This window comes from Pristiophorus japonicus, chromosome 3, assembly GCF_044704955.1.
Source record: "Pristiophorus japonicus isolate sPriJap1 chromosome 3, sPriJap1.hap1, whole genome shotgun sequence".
NCBI classification, from domain to species: domain Eukaryota; kingdom Metazoa; phylum Chordata; class Chondrichthyes; family Pristiophoridae; genus Pristiophorus; species Pristiophorus japonicus.
Window position 1 is genome coordinate 181,939,223 of NC_091979.1, and position 19,468 is coordinate 181,958,690.

Here is a 19,468-nt window from a genome sequence, read left to right on the forward strand (position 1 = left end):
AGCTGGAGTATTGTGCTCAATTCTGGGCACCACACTCTAGGAAGGAAATCAAGACCTTAGAGAGGGTACAAAGAAGATTTACTGGAATGGTACGAGGGATGATGAACTTCAGTTTTGTGGAGAGGCTAGAGAAGCTGGACGTTCTCCATAGAGCAGAGTAGGTTAAGAGGAGATTTGACAGAGGGATTCAAAATCATGAAGCTTATTGATCGAGTAAATAAGGAGAAACTGCTTCCAGTGACAGAAGGATCGGTAACCAAAGGACACAGGATTAAGGTAATGGGAAAAGAACCAGAGGCAACATTAGGAAATAAAAGTGAGTTGTTGGAATGCACTGCCTGAAATGGTGGTGAAAACAGATCCAATTATAACTTTCAAAAGGGAATAGGATAAATACTTGAAGGGAAAATAATTTCAGGGGCTATGGAGAAAGAGCAGGGGAGTGGGACTAATTGGACAGCTCTTTCAAAGAACTGGCACAGGTACGAAGTGCCTCCTTCTGTGCTGAATGATTCTGTGATTCTATATGTTCATGGGATTGGTTTTCTTCCAGTTTCAGCAGATTCTGGTTTCTGCCGCAAGTAGGTGTCAATGGCGGACAGTGACTTGAAGTGCTGTGCTGTTGCACCATGTGAATTGAATTGGTGTGGCTTAGGGTTTCATTTCATACTAGTCGATCACCTTCCCACTGCCCACTCCCCTTCCTACCACTCCCTCACTCCCAACATCATCCCTACTGTGATGTATTTATGCTTGGGGTCACCAAACACCAGGGGGGCGCCACTGTCGGAGGTCATCGGGCTGTATGCGCGCGTGCGTGGTCACTGGTATATAAACACGGGTACCATGTCACGCGGGTTACTTTTGGGCACGAATAAAGTTGGATCAGGTTTACACCTGAGGCAATTTACAGCAACAAGTCTTTTGAGTCATTACATTCATTACATTTGGCGACGGGTAACTTAAGAACCTTCGCATGTACAATGGGCACTAATGGAATTCTGAAGAGATTCGTGGATGGCGAAGATTGGGCGAATTTTATCGACCGCCTGGATCAGTATTTTGTGGCCAACAAAATGGAGGGAGAGGCTGACGCAGTTCGGTGCAGGGCGGTTTTCCTCACCGTTGGTGGTCCAAAAATTTATTGCCTCATAAAGAATCTTCTCTCGCCTTTATGTCCAATGGACAAAGAATATAGGGATTTGTGTGCTTTGGTGCGTAACCAAATTAAGCCAAAGGAGGGGATCATCATCTCACTCTATCGCTTCTACACATATGTTCGTGCTGAGGGCCAGGATGTGTCAGGATTCGTCGCTGACCTGCGACATCTTGCTGAGCCGTGTAAGTTCAGGAACATGTTAGAAGACATGCTGCGAGATTTCTTGGTGATAGTCATCAACCATGATGTGATTCTTCGGAAGTTATTGGCTGAAGAGACGCTGGATTTGAGTAAGGCCATCGCGACTGCCCACGCATGCATGACGACCGATGATAATTTGAGGCAGATATCATAGAAATATAGAAAATAAGTGCAGGAATAGGCCATTAGGACCTTCGAGCCTGCACCACCATTCAATAAGATCATGGCTGATCATTCACCTCAGTACCCCTTTCCTGCTTTCTCTCCATATCCCTTGATCCCTTTAGCCAGAAGGGCCATATCTAACTCCCTCTTGAATATATCCAATGAACTGGCATCAACAACTCTCTGCGGCAGGGAATTCCACAGGTTCACCACTCTCTGAGTGAAGAAGTTTCTCCTCATCTCAGTCCTAAATGGCTTACCCCTTATCCTTAGACTATGTCCCCTGGTTCTGGACTTCCCCAACATCGGGAACATTCTTCCTGCATCTACCTGTCCAGTCCCATCAGAATTTTATGTTTCTATGAGATCCCATCTCCTCCTTCAAAACTCCAGTGAATACAGATCCAGTCGATCCAGTCTCTCCTCATATGTCAGTCCTGCCATCCTGGGAATCAGTCTGGTGAACTTTGGCTGCACTCCCTCAATAGCAAGAACATCCTTCCTCAGATTAGGAGATCAAAACTGAACACAATATTCCAGGTGAGGCCTCACCAAGGCCCCGTACAACTGCAGTAAGACCGTCCTGCTCCTATACTCAAATCCCCTTAGCTATGAAGGCCAACATAACATTTGCCTTCTTCACCGCCTGCTGTACCTGTATGCCAACTTTCAATGACTGATGTACCATGACACCCAGGTCTCGTTGCACCTCCCCTTTTCCTAATCTGCTGCCATTCAGATAATATTCTGCCTTTGTGTTTTTGCCACCAAAGTGGATAACCTCACATATATCCACATTATACTGCATCTGCCACTCGTTTGCCCACTCACCTAACCTGTCCAAATCACCCTGCAGCTTTTTAGTATCCTCCTCACAGCTCACACCGCCACCCAGCTTAGTATCATCTGCAAACTTGGAGATATTACACTCAATTCCCTCATCCAAATCATTAATGTATATTGTAAATAGCTGGGGTCCCAGCACTGAGCCCTGCAGCACCCCACTAGTCACTGCCTGCCATTCTGAAAAGGACCCGTTTATCCCGACTCTCTGCTTCCTGTCTGCCAACCAGTTCTCTAGCCACATGAGTACATTACCCCCAATACCATGTGCTTTAATTTTGCACATCAATCTCTTGTGTGGGACCTTATCAAAAGACTTTTGAAAGTCCAAATACACCATATCCACCGGTTCTCCCTTGTCCACTCTACCAGTTACATCCTCAAAAAATTCTAGAAGATTTGTCAAGCAGGATTTCACTTTCATAAATCCATGCTGATTTGGACCGATCCCGTTGCTGCTTTCCAAATGCGCTGCTATTTCATCTGTAATAATTTATTCCAACATTTTTTCCACTACTGATGTCAGGCTAACCGGTCCATAATTACCCACCTTCTCTCTCCCTCTCTTCTTAAAAAGTGGTGTTGTTACATTAGCTACCCTCCAGACCATAGGAACCGATCCAAAGTCGCTAGACTGTTGGAAAATGATCACCAATGCATCCACTATTTCTAGGGCTACTTCCTTAAGTATTCTGGGATGCAGACTATCAGGCCCCGGGGCTTTATCGGTCTTCAATCCCATAAATTTCCCGAACGCAGTTTCCCGCCTAAGAAGGATCTCCTTCAGTTCCTCCTTCTCATTAGAACCTAGGTCCCTTCGTATTTCCAGAAGGTTATTTGTGTGTTCCTTCGTGAAGACAGAACCAAAGTATTTGTTTAACTGGTCCGCCATTTCTTTGTTCCCCATTATAAATTCACCTGAATCTGACTGCAAGGGACCTACATTTGTCTTCACTAATCTTTTTCTCTTCACATATCTATAGAAGCTTTTGCAGTCAGTTTTTATGTTCCGAGTAAGCTTCCTCTCATACTCGATTTTCCCCCTCCTAATTAAACCCTTTGTCCTCCTCTACTGTATTATAAAATTCTCCCAGTCCTCAGGTTTGCTGCTTTTTCTGGCCAATTTATATGCCTCTTCCTTGGATTTAACACTATCCTTAATGTCCCTTCTTCGCCACGGTTGAGCCACCTTGCCCATTTTATTTTTACTCCAGACAGGGATGTACAATTGCTGAAATTCATCCATGTGATCTTTAAATGTTTGCCATTGCCTATCCACCGTCAACCCTTTAAGTATCACTCGCCAGTCTATTCTAGCCAATTCACGCCTCAAAGTTATCTTTCCTTAAGTTCAGGACCCTAGTCTCTGAATTAACTGTGTCATTCTCCATCTTAAAAACAATTCTACCATATTCTGGTCACTCTTCCCCAAGGGGCCTCGCACAACAAGAGTCGGAAGTATTGTAAACAAGATTGTGTCGTTGTTTGGCAGAGCTGCTTATGGCAGGGCTTACTCGACTGCTTATGTGAAACCTATAGCTGCTCAAAGTCCGCCAACTGGTACGAATCCAATTTCACCCTGTTGGTGTTGTGGGGGCAATCATCGGCCTCATCAGTGTTGGTTTAAACAGTACTCCTGTAATGGCTGTTCGAAAGTGGGGCATCTTCAGAGAATGTGCCCACAACTGAACAAGTGTGCTGCCGCTCATCACATTGCTGATGATGACCAGTCTAGTGCTGGCCCTGATACACAACCCGGGGAGGAAGTGTATGGTCTGTATTCGTTCTTGGGAAGGAGCCAGCCGATAATCGTTAATGTGAAGCTGAATGACGTGTCTGTATCAATGGAGCTGGACACGGGTGCGAGTCAGTGGATAATGAACCAAAGGACATTTAACAAGCTGAGGGACACTGAGGCTGTGAAGCCTAAGCTGAGTTCAGTCAATGCCAAGTTGTGTACTTACACTAAGGAACTCATACCGGTGATTGGCAGTGCAGTAGTCAAGGTGTCATATGATTGTGTGGTTCATGATCTACTCTTATGGGTCCCAGGTAATGGTCCAACGCTGTTCGGCAGGAATTGGCTCAAGAAAATCAAGTGGAATTGGAATGATATCAAAGAGTTGTCCTCGGTGATGACACTTCGTGTGCTCAAGTGTTGAAAAAGTTTCCTTCTTTGTTTGAACTGGTCATTGGTAATTTTACTGGAGCCAAGGTGCAGATTCACCTGGATTCTGATGCAAGGCCTGTCTATCATATGGCTACATGATGAAGGAGAAGGTTGAAATTGAGCTGGACAGACTCCAACGTGAAGGGATCATATCACCGATCGAATTTAACGAGTGGGCCAGTCCTATTGTTCCTGTGTTGAAGAGTGATGGCACTGTCAGGATTTGTGGAGACTACAAGGTTACGATTAACCAATTTTCGAAACAGGATTAGTACCCGTTACCACAGGCTGATGACTTCTTCGCCATGCTCGTTGGTGGAAAGTCATTCACTAAACTGGATCTGACGCTGGCCTATATGACACAGGAGCTTGTCGACACTTCGAAGAAACTCACCTGCATCAACACCCATAAAGGACTGTTTGTCTACACAGGTGTCCTTTTGGAATTCATTCGGCTGCAGCCATATTTCAGAGGAATATGGAGAGTCTACTGAAGTCTGTTCCTAGAACTGTCGTGTTTCAAGATGACATTCTGGTCACAGATCGTGACACTACTGAATATCTGAACAATCTTGAAGAAGTCCTACATCGTCTGGACAAAGTGGAACTCAGGCTGAAATGTTCGAAGTGTGTCTTCATGGCAGCTGAAGTTGAATTCCTGGGGAGGAAGATTGCTGCTGATGGCATCAGGCCTACTGATTCGAAAACCGAGGCCATCAAAAATGCACCCAGGCCTCAGAATGTGATGGAGCTGCGTTTATTACTTGGGCTACTCAACTACTTTGGTAATTTCTTACCCAGATTGAGCACTTTATTAGAGCCACTGCACGTGCTACTCAGAAAAGGCGGCAACTGGGTCTGGGGTGTATCTCAAGATAGAGCCTTTGAGAAAGCTAAGAATCTGTTCTGTTCAAACAAGTTGCTTGTTCATTATGATCCGTGTAAGCGTCTTGTATTGGCCTGTGATGCTTCATCATATGGGGTTGGCTGTGTACTCCAACAAGCAAATGTGTCAGGTAAGCTACAACCTGTTGCGTATGCTTCGAGAAGTTTGTCAAAGGTGGAAAGAGCTTACAGCATGGTAGAAAAAGAAGCTTTGGCCTGTGTGTATTGGGTCAAAAAGATGCATCAGTACCTGTTTGGTCTTCATTTTGAAATCGAAACGGATCACAAACCACTCATTTCATTGTTTTCAGAAAACAAAGGTATTAATATCAATGCATCGTCCCGTATTCAGATGTGGGCATTGACATTGTCTGCCTATGATTATGTTATTCATCATAGACCTGGCACTGAGAATTGTGCCGATGCACTGAGTCATCTGCCGTTGCCCACACCTGAGATAGAGATGCCTCAACCTGCAAATCTACTGTTAGTAATGGATGCTTTTGAGAGTGAAGGAACTCCTGTCACTGCTCAACAAGTTAGGATCTGGACCAGCCATGACCCTATTTTATCGGTTGTGAAACATTGTGTCCTCAATGGTGATTAGTCTGCAATACCTATGGAAATGTGTGATGAGACCAAATCTTACAACCGTCGCAAAGATGAACTGTCCAAGCAGTCAGATTGTTTACTGTGGGGTAATCATGTTATTATGCCTAAGAAAGGTAGAGAAAAATTTGTACGTGAACTACATAACACTCATCCTGGTATTGTCATATTGAAAGCCATTGCTAGGGCTCATGTATGGTGGCCTGGAATTGACTCTGATCTGGAATCATGTGTGCATCAGTGCAACACTTGTATGTAGCTAAGTAAAGTACCAGCGGAATCTCTGTTGAGTCTTTGGTCGTGGCCATCTAAACCATGGTCGAGGATCCACATTGATTTTGTGGGCCCTTTGCTGGGAAAGATGTTTTTGTTGTGGCGGATGCATATTCAAAGTGGATAGAGTGTATTATTATATCATCCAGTACGTCTACAGCTACTATTGAGAGCCTTCGTGTAATGTTTGCTACTCATGGTTTGCCTGACATTGTTGTGAGCGACAACGGATCTTGCTTCACAAGTCTGGAGTTTCAAGATTTCATGAAACTCAATGGTATTAAACATGTAAGGTCAGCCCCACTCAAACCTGCTTCTAATGGTCAAGCAGAGCGTGCTGTTCAAACGATCAAGCAGAACATGAAACGTGTAACTCAGGATTCACTGCAGACTCGCTTGTCCTGTATACTGCTCAGTTGCAGGACCAGACCTCATACGCTTACTGGGGTCTCCCCTGCTGAACTATTGATGAAGAGAAATCTCCAGACCAAGCTCTCTCTTGTTCACCCCGATTTGAATGATCATGTTGAAAACAGACGCCATAGTCAGCAATGGTATCATGATCGTGCTGCTGTGTCACGTGACATCTCTGTCAACGATCGGGTTTATGTTCTGAACTATAGTCAAGGTCCAAAGTGGATCGCCGGTACTTTTTATGCTATGTAGACTTCCACAGCTGCATGCAGGTGTTAAGTGGGGCAGGTGGGGAGGTGGGGGAGTGTTATCCAGTTGGGGGTATTCCTTCTGGAGATGATTGTGGGGTGGTGGTATGGGTAGAAGAGAAATGGGCATAATGTCCTGAATTCCAAATGGATGCTTGGTGTCAGCTGACTGGTGTGTGGCCTTGATGTGGCTACAAGAAAGCCCAAAGCCCCAGATTGCCCTTCCTGCAAGATGTGGAAGATGTGTTTAAAGGAAGATCTCAGTAGGAACCTAAATTGAGAAGAATTGGCAATATATTTTTTTAAATGCTTCAAAAATACAAAATGCTTGCAGTTCAAGCCCCACCCATTGCACTGGTATATTCCACAGTGACCTTTAATAATGAGCAAAGTGTATTTATTCAAATTTTAGCTTGAATCACCACAACATTCCAACACAGTTTCCAAAACGCTCCCAGGGAGAATACTGACATTTTCCTCAGGGTTTTTTTTCTGAACTTAAAGCCAAACTTGATGAGTAATTTTTTCCAAAGTCAGGAGGAGACTTGAAAGCAAAAAGTTGATATGAGCCTAATTAGGTTGGCAAAAGAGCAGTGGATCGCTCAAGCTGGAAAAACAATTGGAATAAAAACACTGAAGCCCTTTCTTGATGACAAGTGCTCAAATGGTTAGCAGTGCTGTGATTAATACAGTGCGAAGGTATTTAGGAAACATTGCAAATTGGCAACATGTTTTTAATGAAGAATGTTCAGTTATCGGCAGTAAACTGCATTAATTAGTGCAATAACTGCCCACCCGCCATAAAAGAATGGGATTATAAATAATTGAAAGATGAGAAATATGCAATGTGAGTATTTGCAACCAAAGTTCAAGGAGCAAAGTTTTAGAGGGGCATTATCTTCATGAAAAACTGTTTGACCAACCACTCTGTTTGTAACCAGCAACATGATGAGGTAAACCTTGTTGAACTGCATCATCATGTCAGTTGCAAGAATGTAATTGTGGCACATTACCATTGCACCTTCTCCATCCTGAAACAAAACATTTTTACTTAATGCTTGCTCAATGAAGACAGTCCCTCTTTAAGCAGTCTATTAGTCATCTCACCTTGAGAAGGGGGAGTCGATATGCAGGCATTTGAAGGACAAAGTCAACTCTTATTTTCTTGGCACCCAGCTTGCATTCTGGATTGTTTTACTCCTGAAAGCCGCACCAGCACCAGGGCAACGGGACTGCTGATAAAATGAGCTCCTGGTCATTAGGTAGGAGCTGCCTAGAACAGAGTGACTGGTGAACAGGAGAGAGAGGCAGGCTCGATTGGGTTACAGGGGAAACCCAGGTTTGATTGAGGCTAGTTTTCTAAGGTAGCTTATTTACTACAGCCAGTAGACAGTTCAGAATTTTCTTTGCTCCGGTTTTCTGAGACCCACAGCTTGGATCAAGCTCTCTGCCCCGGGTGGTGGGGAACATATATGTGCAAGTAATCGTCAATACTTGTGTAGCTTATGGGGTCTATTTTCCTCGTTATCGATATTTGGCGCTCAGGAGGATGTATGGCCGATTTTTTTGTGCCCACTTGCGCCCCCCCCAAAAATCCAATTTTCACCAAAGTAAAATTTAATTTTGCCGCTGCGATACCCGAAGTTAAATCTGGGAGTGGAAATTCAAGTGTGCGCCGAAAAGTCAGTGAGCATGCGCCGGGAAAAAAAACTTTTTCCACGTGATGGGTGTGCCGCACATCCACAGTGAACTTCCTGATCTGGATCAGCAGCTTGTGAGAACACGGTCGGATCGGAGCTGAATCTGGACATTTAAATTTTAGCTGTACAAGATGGATCCAAGCGAAGGGGAAGGAGAAGGAGAAGGAGAAGGAGAAGGAAAAGGGAAAGGGGGAAGGGACAAGAGATTTCAAGCAGAAGAAATTGAGCCCCTGGTAGAAATCATTGAGAGGAGATGGGATGTGCTTGAGAACAAAGGAAGAATAGGACAAAAGAAACTGAAACCCTCTCTACTAGCATGTTGTAGGTATTAGGCACCCTAGGGCAACGGCACCTGTAGGATAAGGTTAGAAATACACCTGTAGTATAAGGTTAGAACTAAATATGTAACTTGTACCATAAAATGGCTACCAGTGAAGCCTCAAGGGATTTCTGTTAGCTGAAATTAGACCGCATTCTTGGAGACTGATACTTGTTGTTTCCCACACACAGGACTAGAAGCAAACTCTGCAGGTGTCTCTAAATCAGCCAGGCCTCAGGACTAAATGTTCTGTTGAAAGTAAGGACAATACGACTCTGTAGCAGGATTGAGATAAGGAGGCTACCCAAACACAGCATCCAAGGACAGTAAGATAAGGGAGGCCCAGGCCATGTTACAAGACACATGAGTCATTCCTAGCAACACACCCCTTAGCAACAAATCTCTTGGCAACACATGAGCCACTTTACGTTTAGAGACTAACTCTATCTATTGGTCTAATGTAACTGTAGTAAACTGTTGTATGTAACTGTAGTAAACTGTTGTAAAACATATAAAGATCCATGAAACCCTTTGTTCAGCGGAGAGAAGCCTGGATCCAGTCCTGGCATCAATAAAGGCCGCACTGGCTTTGGAACTGACTCTGAGTGTTGAGTGATTCTTCTGATAAACACTAACATTAACAGTGGCATCACGAGCAGGATTTCAGGGTCGCTGACGCTCTTGGAGAAACCGGGTGAATATATCTTTAAAAAATGTTTTTTATAAAGGGTGCGGAAGGTGGATGCTGGTTGATCGACACGAGGAGATGGTCCAATATCTCAAACACCTAGCCTGAGCCTGAATTAAGAGGACTTTAGTCCCACGTGACGGCCAGGCAGTAAGTAGGTGCCGGAACACACTTGGACCGTGGGATCGTGATACTGAAAGACATCTTCCGGACCCAGTAGTGTAATTTGAGATATACCCTGGGGTAGAACCAAGCGGTGTACAGCGGCTAACAGAATCCAAACCTGTGAACAGGGTCGGACCAACGGGAAGAGCGGTGGTAGGTAGTCGTTAAGGATACGTAGAGCGCTGCGGGAATTGCTTAAACGCGTTTTAAGAATTGTATAAGTCTGTGTAACAGCAGAACTTGTGACCTGACAGTAGCCCAGAGATGGTCTACTACAAGTTGTGCGAGGTAAAAGGCAAACCTCTGAGAGTAGATTCCTAACGGTTCTAGTCCTACCCAGGAATGGCCATGAAAGCAAGTAAACTCCAGTGGGGATCAGAAGGGTCCATTATCCACCATCTGGCGGAAAAGCAAAAGAAACTAATAGAGAAAATGATTAGAGCAGGATGGGATACTCAGGACCTGCCAGCAGCCCAACGGGAATGGTGGGAGAAGGAACGGAAAGTCAAAAAAGAAAAAAGGCTGTGGTCTTAATACTGCGAGCCCATGTAAATTAACATAGGAAGTTAATCAATAAAAAAAAACTGACGGTGATTGTCTTAAGTGAAGTATGGAAGAGGAATAGAGCCGGCCAAAACAATTAATAGGAAAGAAGAGAGACTGTTGTAAATGTCTGGTCGTTGAGTGAGAGTCCCTGTGTGATTTTGTGACTGCGGAATGAATTTTTATATTGTCATGTTTCTGACAGCCTGATTGGAAGAGGAATGCAAGTGTCTGTTTATTTTAGCTAACCCTTTGTACTGTTGTCCTGTATGTGGGAAGTTTTAAGACATTTAAGTTAGAAACGCAGGTGTGGATTTATTCGGATGATAAGTTACGGAGCTAGGAAATGTACAAAGGATAGGTTTGTTGAGCAAAAGATTTATTTGACACGCTCACTTACTTGCCTAAAGAAAACATGCAATGATGATTACATTGGGTTGAAATACATAAATTTAGTCTCGGAATGAGATAAAGAATGCTTTTAAAAATAAAGCTTCTAGCAAAAAAAAAAGTTTTAAATAAAGATTGAAATTAACAAATGTGGTTGTGATGGAAAAAGACATAACTTACTAAATACTAGTTGATGTTTGCTATGAAAAAGATATTGGTTTAATTAGAAAAAAAAAAAATTGGAAGAGGTAAAAAACACTCTACATGGATTCGAATTTTAAATTATGAGAAAGTTTCAATGCAGTTTGAAAAGATTTCCAAAATGGACAGTGTTTATCAAGAAAAGTCCCGAACAGTCTAAACAAGCAGGAGGGTTTTGAAGATTTAAGCTATGCGAACTCAGCACAAAAAAAAACTTGGAATTAGAGAATCTTACTGAACTCTTAAATTCTTATAGAAAATGGAACTGGCATAAAAGTTTAGATTTTGTGCTGAGAGAGAAATTTAAAAAAAAACAAAATTGAATTTCAGTAAACAAAATTGCTATTAAAAATGTGTGGTCTCATTTTAAATCAATTTAAAAAAATAGATTATTTGGCAAGTACTTGAATTAGAAGTTAAGAAAACATTGGAGTTTACTCTAAAATGCCGTCTTCCCTGATGAGAAGATTTTTATTATTTATGCTGTTTAACAGATTCCTAATTTCTAAGCAAGTTTTGAAGGCACAAAGACTTTTTTTTCAGATGATTACGTGAAGTCACGTAATGACATCAGGTCTTCTTACAAACCTGGAAAGGAGTTAACCCTTTCCAGTGACAGCCGTTTTATACTGAACATTATTAATTTGGATTTCTTAATAGAAAAAAAGACTCACCTAACAGAGGAAACAAAAATATAAACAGAACTAGCTTATCTAATAATACTTGCCTGATACAATAAAGAAATAGATACTCAAACAAAACAAATTGAAGAATTAAAAGCTAAGCTAAACAGGCTGGAAGAGATGTTTTAAAAAAAAAACGGGACTAGACGGATAGTGCAGTGCGCAGCCATACCACCATCACCTATGGCAATAGAACCAATGTACCCCACGGTGGGTAGGTGTTGTCCACAAACCCAACCTAACGGTAAAGCAGACAACGATGTTTGGAGGAATAATGGTCGCATTGGTGTTGATTGGAGTTTGTAATAATATGGGTCATCGTGCAGACTCGAGCACAGCAGGCTCAAACGCAAAACCGACGGCAGCCCAGACAGGGACATGAAGTGATAGAGATGGTACAACTATAAAGAATATGGTTAACCTAATCCTTACCTTCGATTCCACAGAGTGACAGCGACACAAGTAAACCAGAACCTAATACCTGGTGACGACCAGGCTATCTGTTTAAAATTTTCAGATAAAACACTCACCAAGATGGGATCGCAGTGGTGACTTCGACACTGGGGACTCATGATACAGGGAACCTCAAGACCCACGCAAACACTGGATGATACCAACAGATTGCAGCGCACTCAGGAAATAAACAACTACATGAACTATGGAGTCTTGTTTAATTTAATGGATGGAATGTGCATCCCAGCAGCCAAGGATTGGAGCAAGGACAGGACTTATTTTAATGCATGGTTACAAGTAAATCTTAATAAGAACCGGGTATGTGTACAGTGCTCCACGGGTATAAGGAGCAGCTGCATTAAACGGAGGGATGTCAAAGGGCCGATGAATGTACTTTTGGCATAATTTGCGCGCCTCCGGGACAGTCCCAGCAATCAGTCATCCGCAAAAAGGGAGTGGGGCTGTGTGGGTACTACGAGGAGGTGGGGGCGGCTGCAATATCATTGTTAGTATGCTTCTCACCCCCTCCGACACCGCGCCCCATAAGAACCACTACATTGCCCGAGGAACTGCCTTGTCCCATAACTACTAAGGGACCAGAAAATGGGATTGTAATGTACAACGAAGGGGAATTATTGTATGATAATGTTAAACATGAAATTGTGCCTGTTCTGATCAATATTTCAGGCATCCAGATGCCGTAAAACTGTTCAGAACAGCCAAGGAAAATGTACAATGTATTAAGTAAAGTTGTAATGCAACAGGCTGCCGTGCAATGGGTGCCAGTAGATTCCGAGGACAGGGGTCAGCCCCCAGGACAAAGAGGGAACTAGTTAATGATATTGCTACCGTTTTCAAGACAGGGACCTCCGTAGTAAACTTGATAGACATATAAGGATTAAATGAGAGGGTGGAACATCTTAGAGGGGTGATGAAGGGGTTATTAGAGAGGGTGGAGCAAAACCAGGAAGACCAAGCCAACCTAGGAAAGGAGGGTGCCGAAATCCAGTTGGATGGCATCTCAGTCCTGGAAGCTCACGCCAAAACCATCAATCACCTCATTGATAGAGAAAAAAAAGATACAGGAAAGCAAAGACAGCGGCAACTCTGTCACGCTTATGGTCTGTGGATGGTGGGACAGATCCGCCACAATCTCGACCAGATCCAACGCGGGGAAGTACCCGATTGGATAGACAGTTCACATTTGGCTCAGTTGGCAAACCAGAGGGGGACTCTGGATAACTGTATTCTGAAGGGACTGACCCGAGTATACCCAGCAATTCCAGACTGCCAGATGGGAAGGAATACTGGGATAGGGATAGTCCTGATGATCCCTATAGCCACGCCAGACTCAGGGCCGTTCCCCCTGTACCAACTAGAGAATATCGGAGTAATACGGGAAAATGTCTCCATCCGTTATTATCTAACCACCGCTTCCGCCGTTCGCCGAAACGACATACTTACCAGGATTTCCCTAACAGATTGCAAGCAAAGGGGGGGGATCAAAGTATGCTTTCACCCGGTAGGCCGAGGTGAGCTAGACGAGTGCGGGTTTAACCGAACCGACGGGTGTGTACTAGAAATAGTGCCCGCACACATGCACTTTGCGAGGGCAGGCAACGGAGGGAAAGGAAGATACTGCGTCTCTACTACTGAGCGTTCATACCAGTATAATGACCTGCAGTACCCAATACCACAGCCGAACTTTTGCTTTACGCCACTACGACCTGTCACGATTGGGCAAGCGCATATCACCCAGGTTAGGCGTCGGAAGCCCGAAGTTATTAATGTAACCGATCAGCTCCATGATCATTTGCAGGATTATGACGAGCCAGATCAGGTCCCTATCCCACATCTAACCGAAGTATTACGAGAGTTGAGGCTCAGGGTGGGTCAATCCATAAAGCTCTACCACCAACTGCAAACTAAAATCAAAGTACTGGAAGAAGATATCGAAATAGATTTACAAAGTCAGAGTTGGTGGAGAAAGGTCTGGGACTGGGGAATAAATGTGAACATCCATCCTTGGATTCGTATAATTTCACACATACTGGTCGGGATACAATTGATCTTAGCAATAACATGGGCATAATGGCCTGCCAGGCATGCAGGCACCATGCACAACGAAGAGGGACCCATGACCGGTCCCCAAATACTAAACAAGCCTATCTAATAAAGGAGAAGGAGGATTTGACCTTAGTTAATTTGATCTAAGCAACCGGGACTCCTGAAACCGCGTGACTGGCCAGCACGTTGAGGCAGGGAGTACCGGGCCGTGCACAAAATCTAACATAAGTAGGGCGGTCGGTTAAAGGGGGACTAGGACTAGTCCCCTTACCGAAAGGAGGGAATTGTTGTAGGTATTAGGCACCCTAGGGCAATGGCACCTGTAGGATAAGGTTAGAAATACACCTGTAGTATAAGGTTAGAACTAAATATGTAACTTGTACCATAAAATGGCTACCAGTGAAGCCTCAAGGGATTTCTGTTAGCTGAAATTAGACCGCATTCTTGGAGACTGATACTTGTTGTTTCCCACACACAGGACTAGAAGCAAACTCTGCAGGTGTCTCTAAATCAGCCAGGCCTCAGGACTAAATGTTCTGTTGAAAGTAAGGACAATACGACTCTGTAGCAGGATTGAGATAAGGAGGCTACCCAAACACAGCATCCAAGGACAGTAAGATAAGGGAGGCCCAGGCCATGTTACAAGACACATGAGTCATTCCTAGCAACACACCCCTTAGCAACAAATCTCTTGGCAACACATGAGCCACTTTACGTTTAGAGACTAACTCTATCTATTGGTCTAATGTAACTGTAGTAAACTGTTGTATGTAACTGTAGTAAACTGTTGTAAAACATATAAAGATCCATGAAACCCTTTGTTCAGTGGAGAGAAGCCTGGATCCAGTCCTGTGACTTCCACCCCGCTGACATCAATAAAGGCCGCACTGGCGTTGGAACCGACTCTGAGTGTTGAGTGATTCTTCTGATAAACACTAACATGAACATAGCAAAACTTTGGGAACAAGTTGCAGGAGAGTTCAATGCAGTGGCCATGACCCCGAGAAGCAGCGTGCAGGTCAAAGGGAAGTGACAGGACCTTGGCCAAGCAGTTACTGTAAGTATTTATGCACAGCAATTACATTTGTAAATGTGACTAATGTGTGTGTGTGTGTGGCCACCACAGCAGAAGGAAGGACTCTCTTAAGAAGTTCTATTTTCATCTTTGCAGAGAAAGGTGTCACTGATGAAGTGAGAAAGGTCAAAAATTGGAGGAGGTGCACCAAGTAATCTGCAACTAACAGCCATGGAACAGAGGACCACTAATATGATTCAATCTCGCAAGAGAAGATCAACCACCAATGTGGACGCTGGGCCCAGGTTACTGACAGAGGGTAAGCCCCGCAGTGTACTCATGCCACCCTGTCCCCTCTGCCCCCTCCAGCTGCTAACCAAACATCTGCTTTGTTATGTTTTGCAGATGTTGTGCAACAGGAAGAGACAGAAGCTGAAGCAGAAGATCAGGAAGCCACCAGTTCAGATATTTTCCATCAACTTCAGGATGAGCTGGACAATGAAGGGCAGCAGAAAGACCCCAATGATGATATGGTCACATTGCAACTGAAGTTGGTGAACCCCCTGAGAACGCCAAGCCCTTTGCTGAGCGATACAACTGACACGACATTTCATGGGGTACAGTCTGAGGCTGCGGGTCCCAGTGGATTGGAGCAAGCCACACCTTGGAGACGGTCAAGGAGGGTGGGAAGGAGAGCTCAACCTGAAATGCAAAATGCAGGGATCATAGGACAGATCATGGGAATGAGTGGGGAGAGCATTGAGCTAACCAGATCGCTCCTGGCCACCATGGATGGGATGAGGATAGAATTAGGGGGACTGTCTGGAGAAATGGGAGCAGTGTCAGGACAGATGAGGGAGGGAATGTCAGAGATGAGGGAGGGGATATCGGAGATGAGGGAGGGAATGTCGGAGATTAGTGAGGGAATGTCGGAGGCAGCTGATGCTGTGTCAGGACAGATTAGGGAGGGAATGTCGGAGATAGCTGCTGCAATAAGTAGACACACCCAGGCTGTCATTGCCCAACAACAATTGGCAGCATCAACTTTCCAAACCCTAGACCAAAGTCAGGTAGTATGCCAGGGTTCATCCACAGGCTGAAGAGGAGTCCGACGATGAACCCGGGCCTTCCTCAAAGCTGTCTCCCAGGTCTGTCCCTGTCCAGCCCCACCAACAACAAATGCGCACAAAGCAGAAAAAACCTTGGGGTCATGGTGAGGAAGCAGAAGTCTGAGACAACGGGCACGGGTGGGGATAGAGGCAACAAGAGAGGCAAGAGCGGTGCACAGCGCTAAGGTCTTTGAATAAACGGGAGGAGAGATGGCGGCAGCTAGAGTTTGTTTGTTTGTTTGTTAGTTGTTGCTACTTGTTGTTTTCTTCATTGAAAAGTTTAAAGTTTGATACAATTTTTTTTATTAAAGTTAAGTAAAACTGTACAAATGTTTAATAAACCTAATTATTTTTAAAATTTAAGCATAATTTCTTCACATCATCTTTTGAGTTAAAGCAACATAAACCAACACCACATTATTTTTTGAATGAAAGCAATATAGACCAACACAACATTATGTACATATGATGCACGTTATTTTTTCACACTAATAGATGCAAAGAGTCAACACTGTCGGGCCATTTAGCCTTCAGGCAGCAAAGCGATCATGGATTGGCCGCTGACGCAAGTCTCTAGCTGTGGCAATAGATGCATAAGGCCGCCTCCTCCGCCGTCGTCCTGCGGGTTGAGATAGTGGCATGGGTTCGTCGTCCTGCTCCTCCTGCTGCTGGTCCTCCTCGTCTTCCTGCTGCTGCTGTTCCTCCTCCTCGACCTCGCAGCCTCCTCATGCTCTTCTTGCTGTCCCCTCCCTCCCCCATCCCACCTTCTCTCCTCAGGAGGATCTTCAATGTCCAGGGCCTGGCCTCTCATGATGGCCAAGTTGTGCAGCATGCAGCATACGACAGTGAACTGACCGACGTAGCCTCCAGAGTGATCCAGGCATCGCAAACGTTGCTTCAGTATTCCAATTGTCCGCTCTATGATGCTGGGAGTCGTTATATGCAACTTGTTGTACCAACGCTCTGGCTCAGTGCAGGGATTGCATAGGGGGGTCATAAGACAAGTGGCGAGCCTCTAACCTTTGTCCCCGAGCAACCAGCTGTGCCCTTCTGGCAGCTCCTGAAACATGGTACATAGAATGCTCTCCCACTGGATGAAAGCATCATGGATGCTACCTGGGTATTTGGCATCCACTGCCATGATCCGACAATCTGCACATTTAGGGAACGAAACCCTTTCCTGTCCGATATACTTCGGAGTCGTCCAAAGGTGCTCTCAAGGTGATGTGGGTATAGTTGATCGCACCTTGTACCTTTGGGGGGCCAGCAATTCTGGAGAACCCCACAACCCTTTCTTGCATTCCCTGCATGGTCATAGGGAAATTGATGAACTGGTCCCTTTTGACATACAGTGCAGCAGTCACCTGTCAAAATCAGCAATGTGCGGCATGCTGTGAGATGCAGCACATGTCCTCAATATGCTTCTGGCTCATTTCATGTCCTCAATTGCTGTATGAAATGAGCCAGAAGCATAGAAGGCAAGTGCAGCAGTGACCTTCACTTCCACAGGTAAAGACAAGAACATAAGAAATAGGAGCAGAAGTAGGCCATACGGCCCCTCGAGCCTGCTCCGCCATTTAATACGATCATGGCTGATCCGATCATGGACTGAGGTCCACTTCCCTGCCTGCTCCCCATAACATAGAAAACAGGTGCAGGAGCAGGACATTCGGCTCTTTGAGCGTGCACCACCATTCAGTATGATCATGGCTGATCATGCAACTTCAGTACCCAACTCCTGCCTTCTCTCCATACCCCCTGATCCCTTTAGTTGTAAGGGCCACATCTAACTCCCTTTTGAATATATCCAATGAATTGGACTCAACAACTTTCTGTTGTAGAGAATTCCATAGGTTCACAATTCTCTGGGTGAAAACATTTCTCCTCATCTCGGTCCTATATGGCTTACCCCTTATCCTTAGATTGTGACTCCTGGTTCTGGACTTCCCCAACATCGGGAACATAGAAACATAGAAAATAGGTGCAGGAGTAGGCCATTCAGCCCTTTGAGCCTGCACCGACATCCAATAAGATCATGGCTGATCATTCCCTCAGTACCCCTTTCCTGCTTTCTCTCCATACCCCTTGATCCCCTTAGCCGTAAGGGACATATCTAACTCCCTCTTGAATATATCCAATAAATTGGCATCAACAACTCTCTGCAGTAAGGAATTCCACAGGTTAACAACTCTCTGAGTGAAGAAGTTTCTCCTCATCTCAGTCCTAAATGGCCTACCCCTTATCCTAAGACTGGTTTATCCCTTATCCTTAAACTGTGACCCCTGGTTCTGGACTTCCCCAACATCGGGAACATTCTTCCTGCATCTAACCTGTCCAGTCCCATCAGAATCTTATATGTTTCTATGAGATCCCCTCTCATTCTTCAAAACTCCAGTGAATACAGGCCCAGTCGATCCAGTCTCTCCTCATATGTCAGTCCTGCCATCCCGGGAATCAGTCTGGTGAACCTTCGCTGCACTCCCTCAATAGCAAGAACGTCCTTCCTCAGATTAGGAGACCAAAACTGAACACAATATTCCAGCTGAGGCCTCACCAAGGCCCTGTACAACTGCAGTAAGACCTCCCTGCTCCTATACTCAAATCTCCTAGCTATGAAGGCCAACATACCATTTGCCTTCTTCATCGCCTGCTGTACCTGTGTGCCAACTTTCAAAGACTGATGAACCATGACACCCAGGTCTCGTTGCACCTCCCCTTTTCCTAATCTGCCGCCATTCAGATAATATTTTGTCTTCGCATTTTTGCCACCAAAGTGGATAACCTCACATTTATCCACATTATACTGCATCTGCCATGCATTTGTCCATTCACCTAACCTGTCCAAGTCAACCTGCAGCCTCCTAGTGTCCCCCTCACAGCTCACACCGCCACCCAGTTTAGTGTCATCTGCAAACTTGGAGATATTACACTCAATTCCTTCATCCAAATCATTAATGTATATTGTAAAGAGCTGGGGTCCCAGCACGGAACCCTGCGGCACTCCACTAGCCACTGCCTGCCATTCTGAAAATGACCCGTTTATCCCGACTCTCTGCTTCCTGTCTGCCAACCAGTTCTCTATCCACAGTCTGCCAACCAGTTCTCTATCCACATTCAGTATATTACCCCCAATACCATGTGCTTTGATTTTGCACACCAATCTCTTGT

At 44.7% G+C, this 19,468-nt stretch overlaps 1 protein-coding gene across 4 annotated transcripts; it reads left to right on the top strand.

Moving 5' to 3' along the window:
* The first annotated feature begins 9,540 nt into the window (after positions 1-9,540).
* On the top strand, positions 9,541-15,073 carry LOC139259419 (uncharacterized). Of its 4 annotated transcripts, none has more exons than XM_070874884.1 (2): positions 9,541-9,992; positions 12,152-15,073. In XM_070874884.1, the coding sequence occupies exon 2, from the start codon at positions 13,041-13,043 to the stop codon at positions 14,199-14,201; it is 1,161 nt and encodes a 386-aa protein (XP_070730985.1). In that variant the 5' UTR covers positions 9,541-9,992; positions 12,152-13,040; the 3' UTR covers positions 14,202-15,073. The 4 variants fall into 4 exon arrangements, with proteins under 4 accessions (XP_070730985.1, XP_070730984.1, XP_070730986.1 ...); XM_070874883.1 differs by having other exon boundaries at positions 12,174-15,073; XM_070874885.1 differs by having other exon boundaries at positions 9,541-9,680.
* The last annotated feature ends 4,395 nt before the right edge of the window (positions 15,074-19,468 follow it).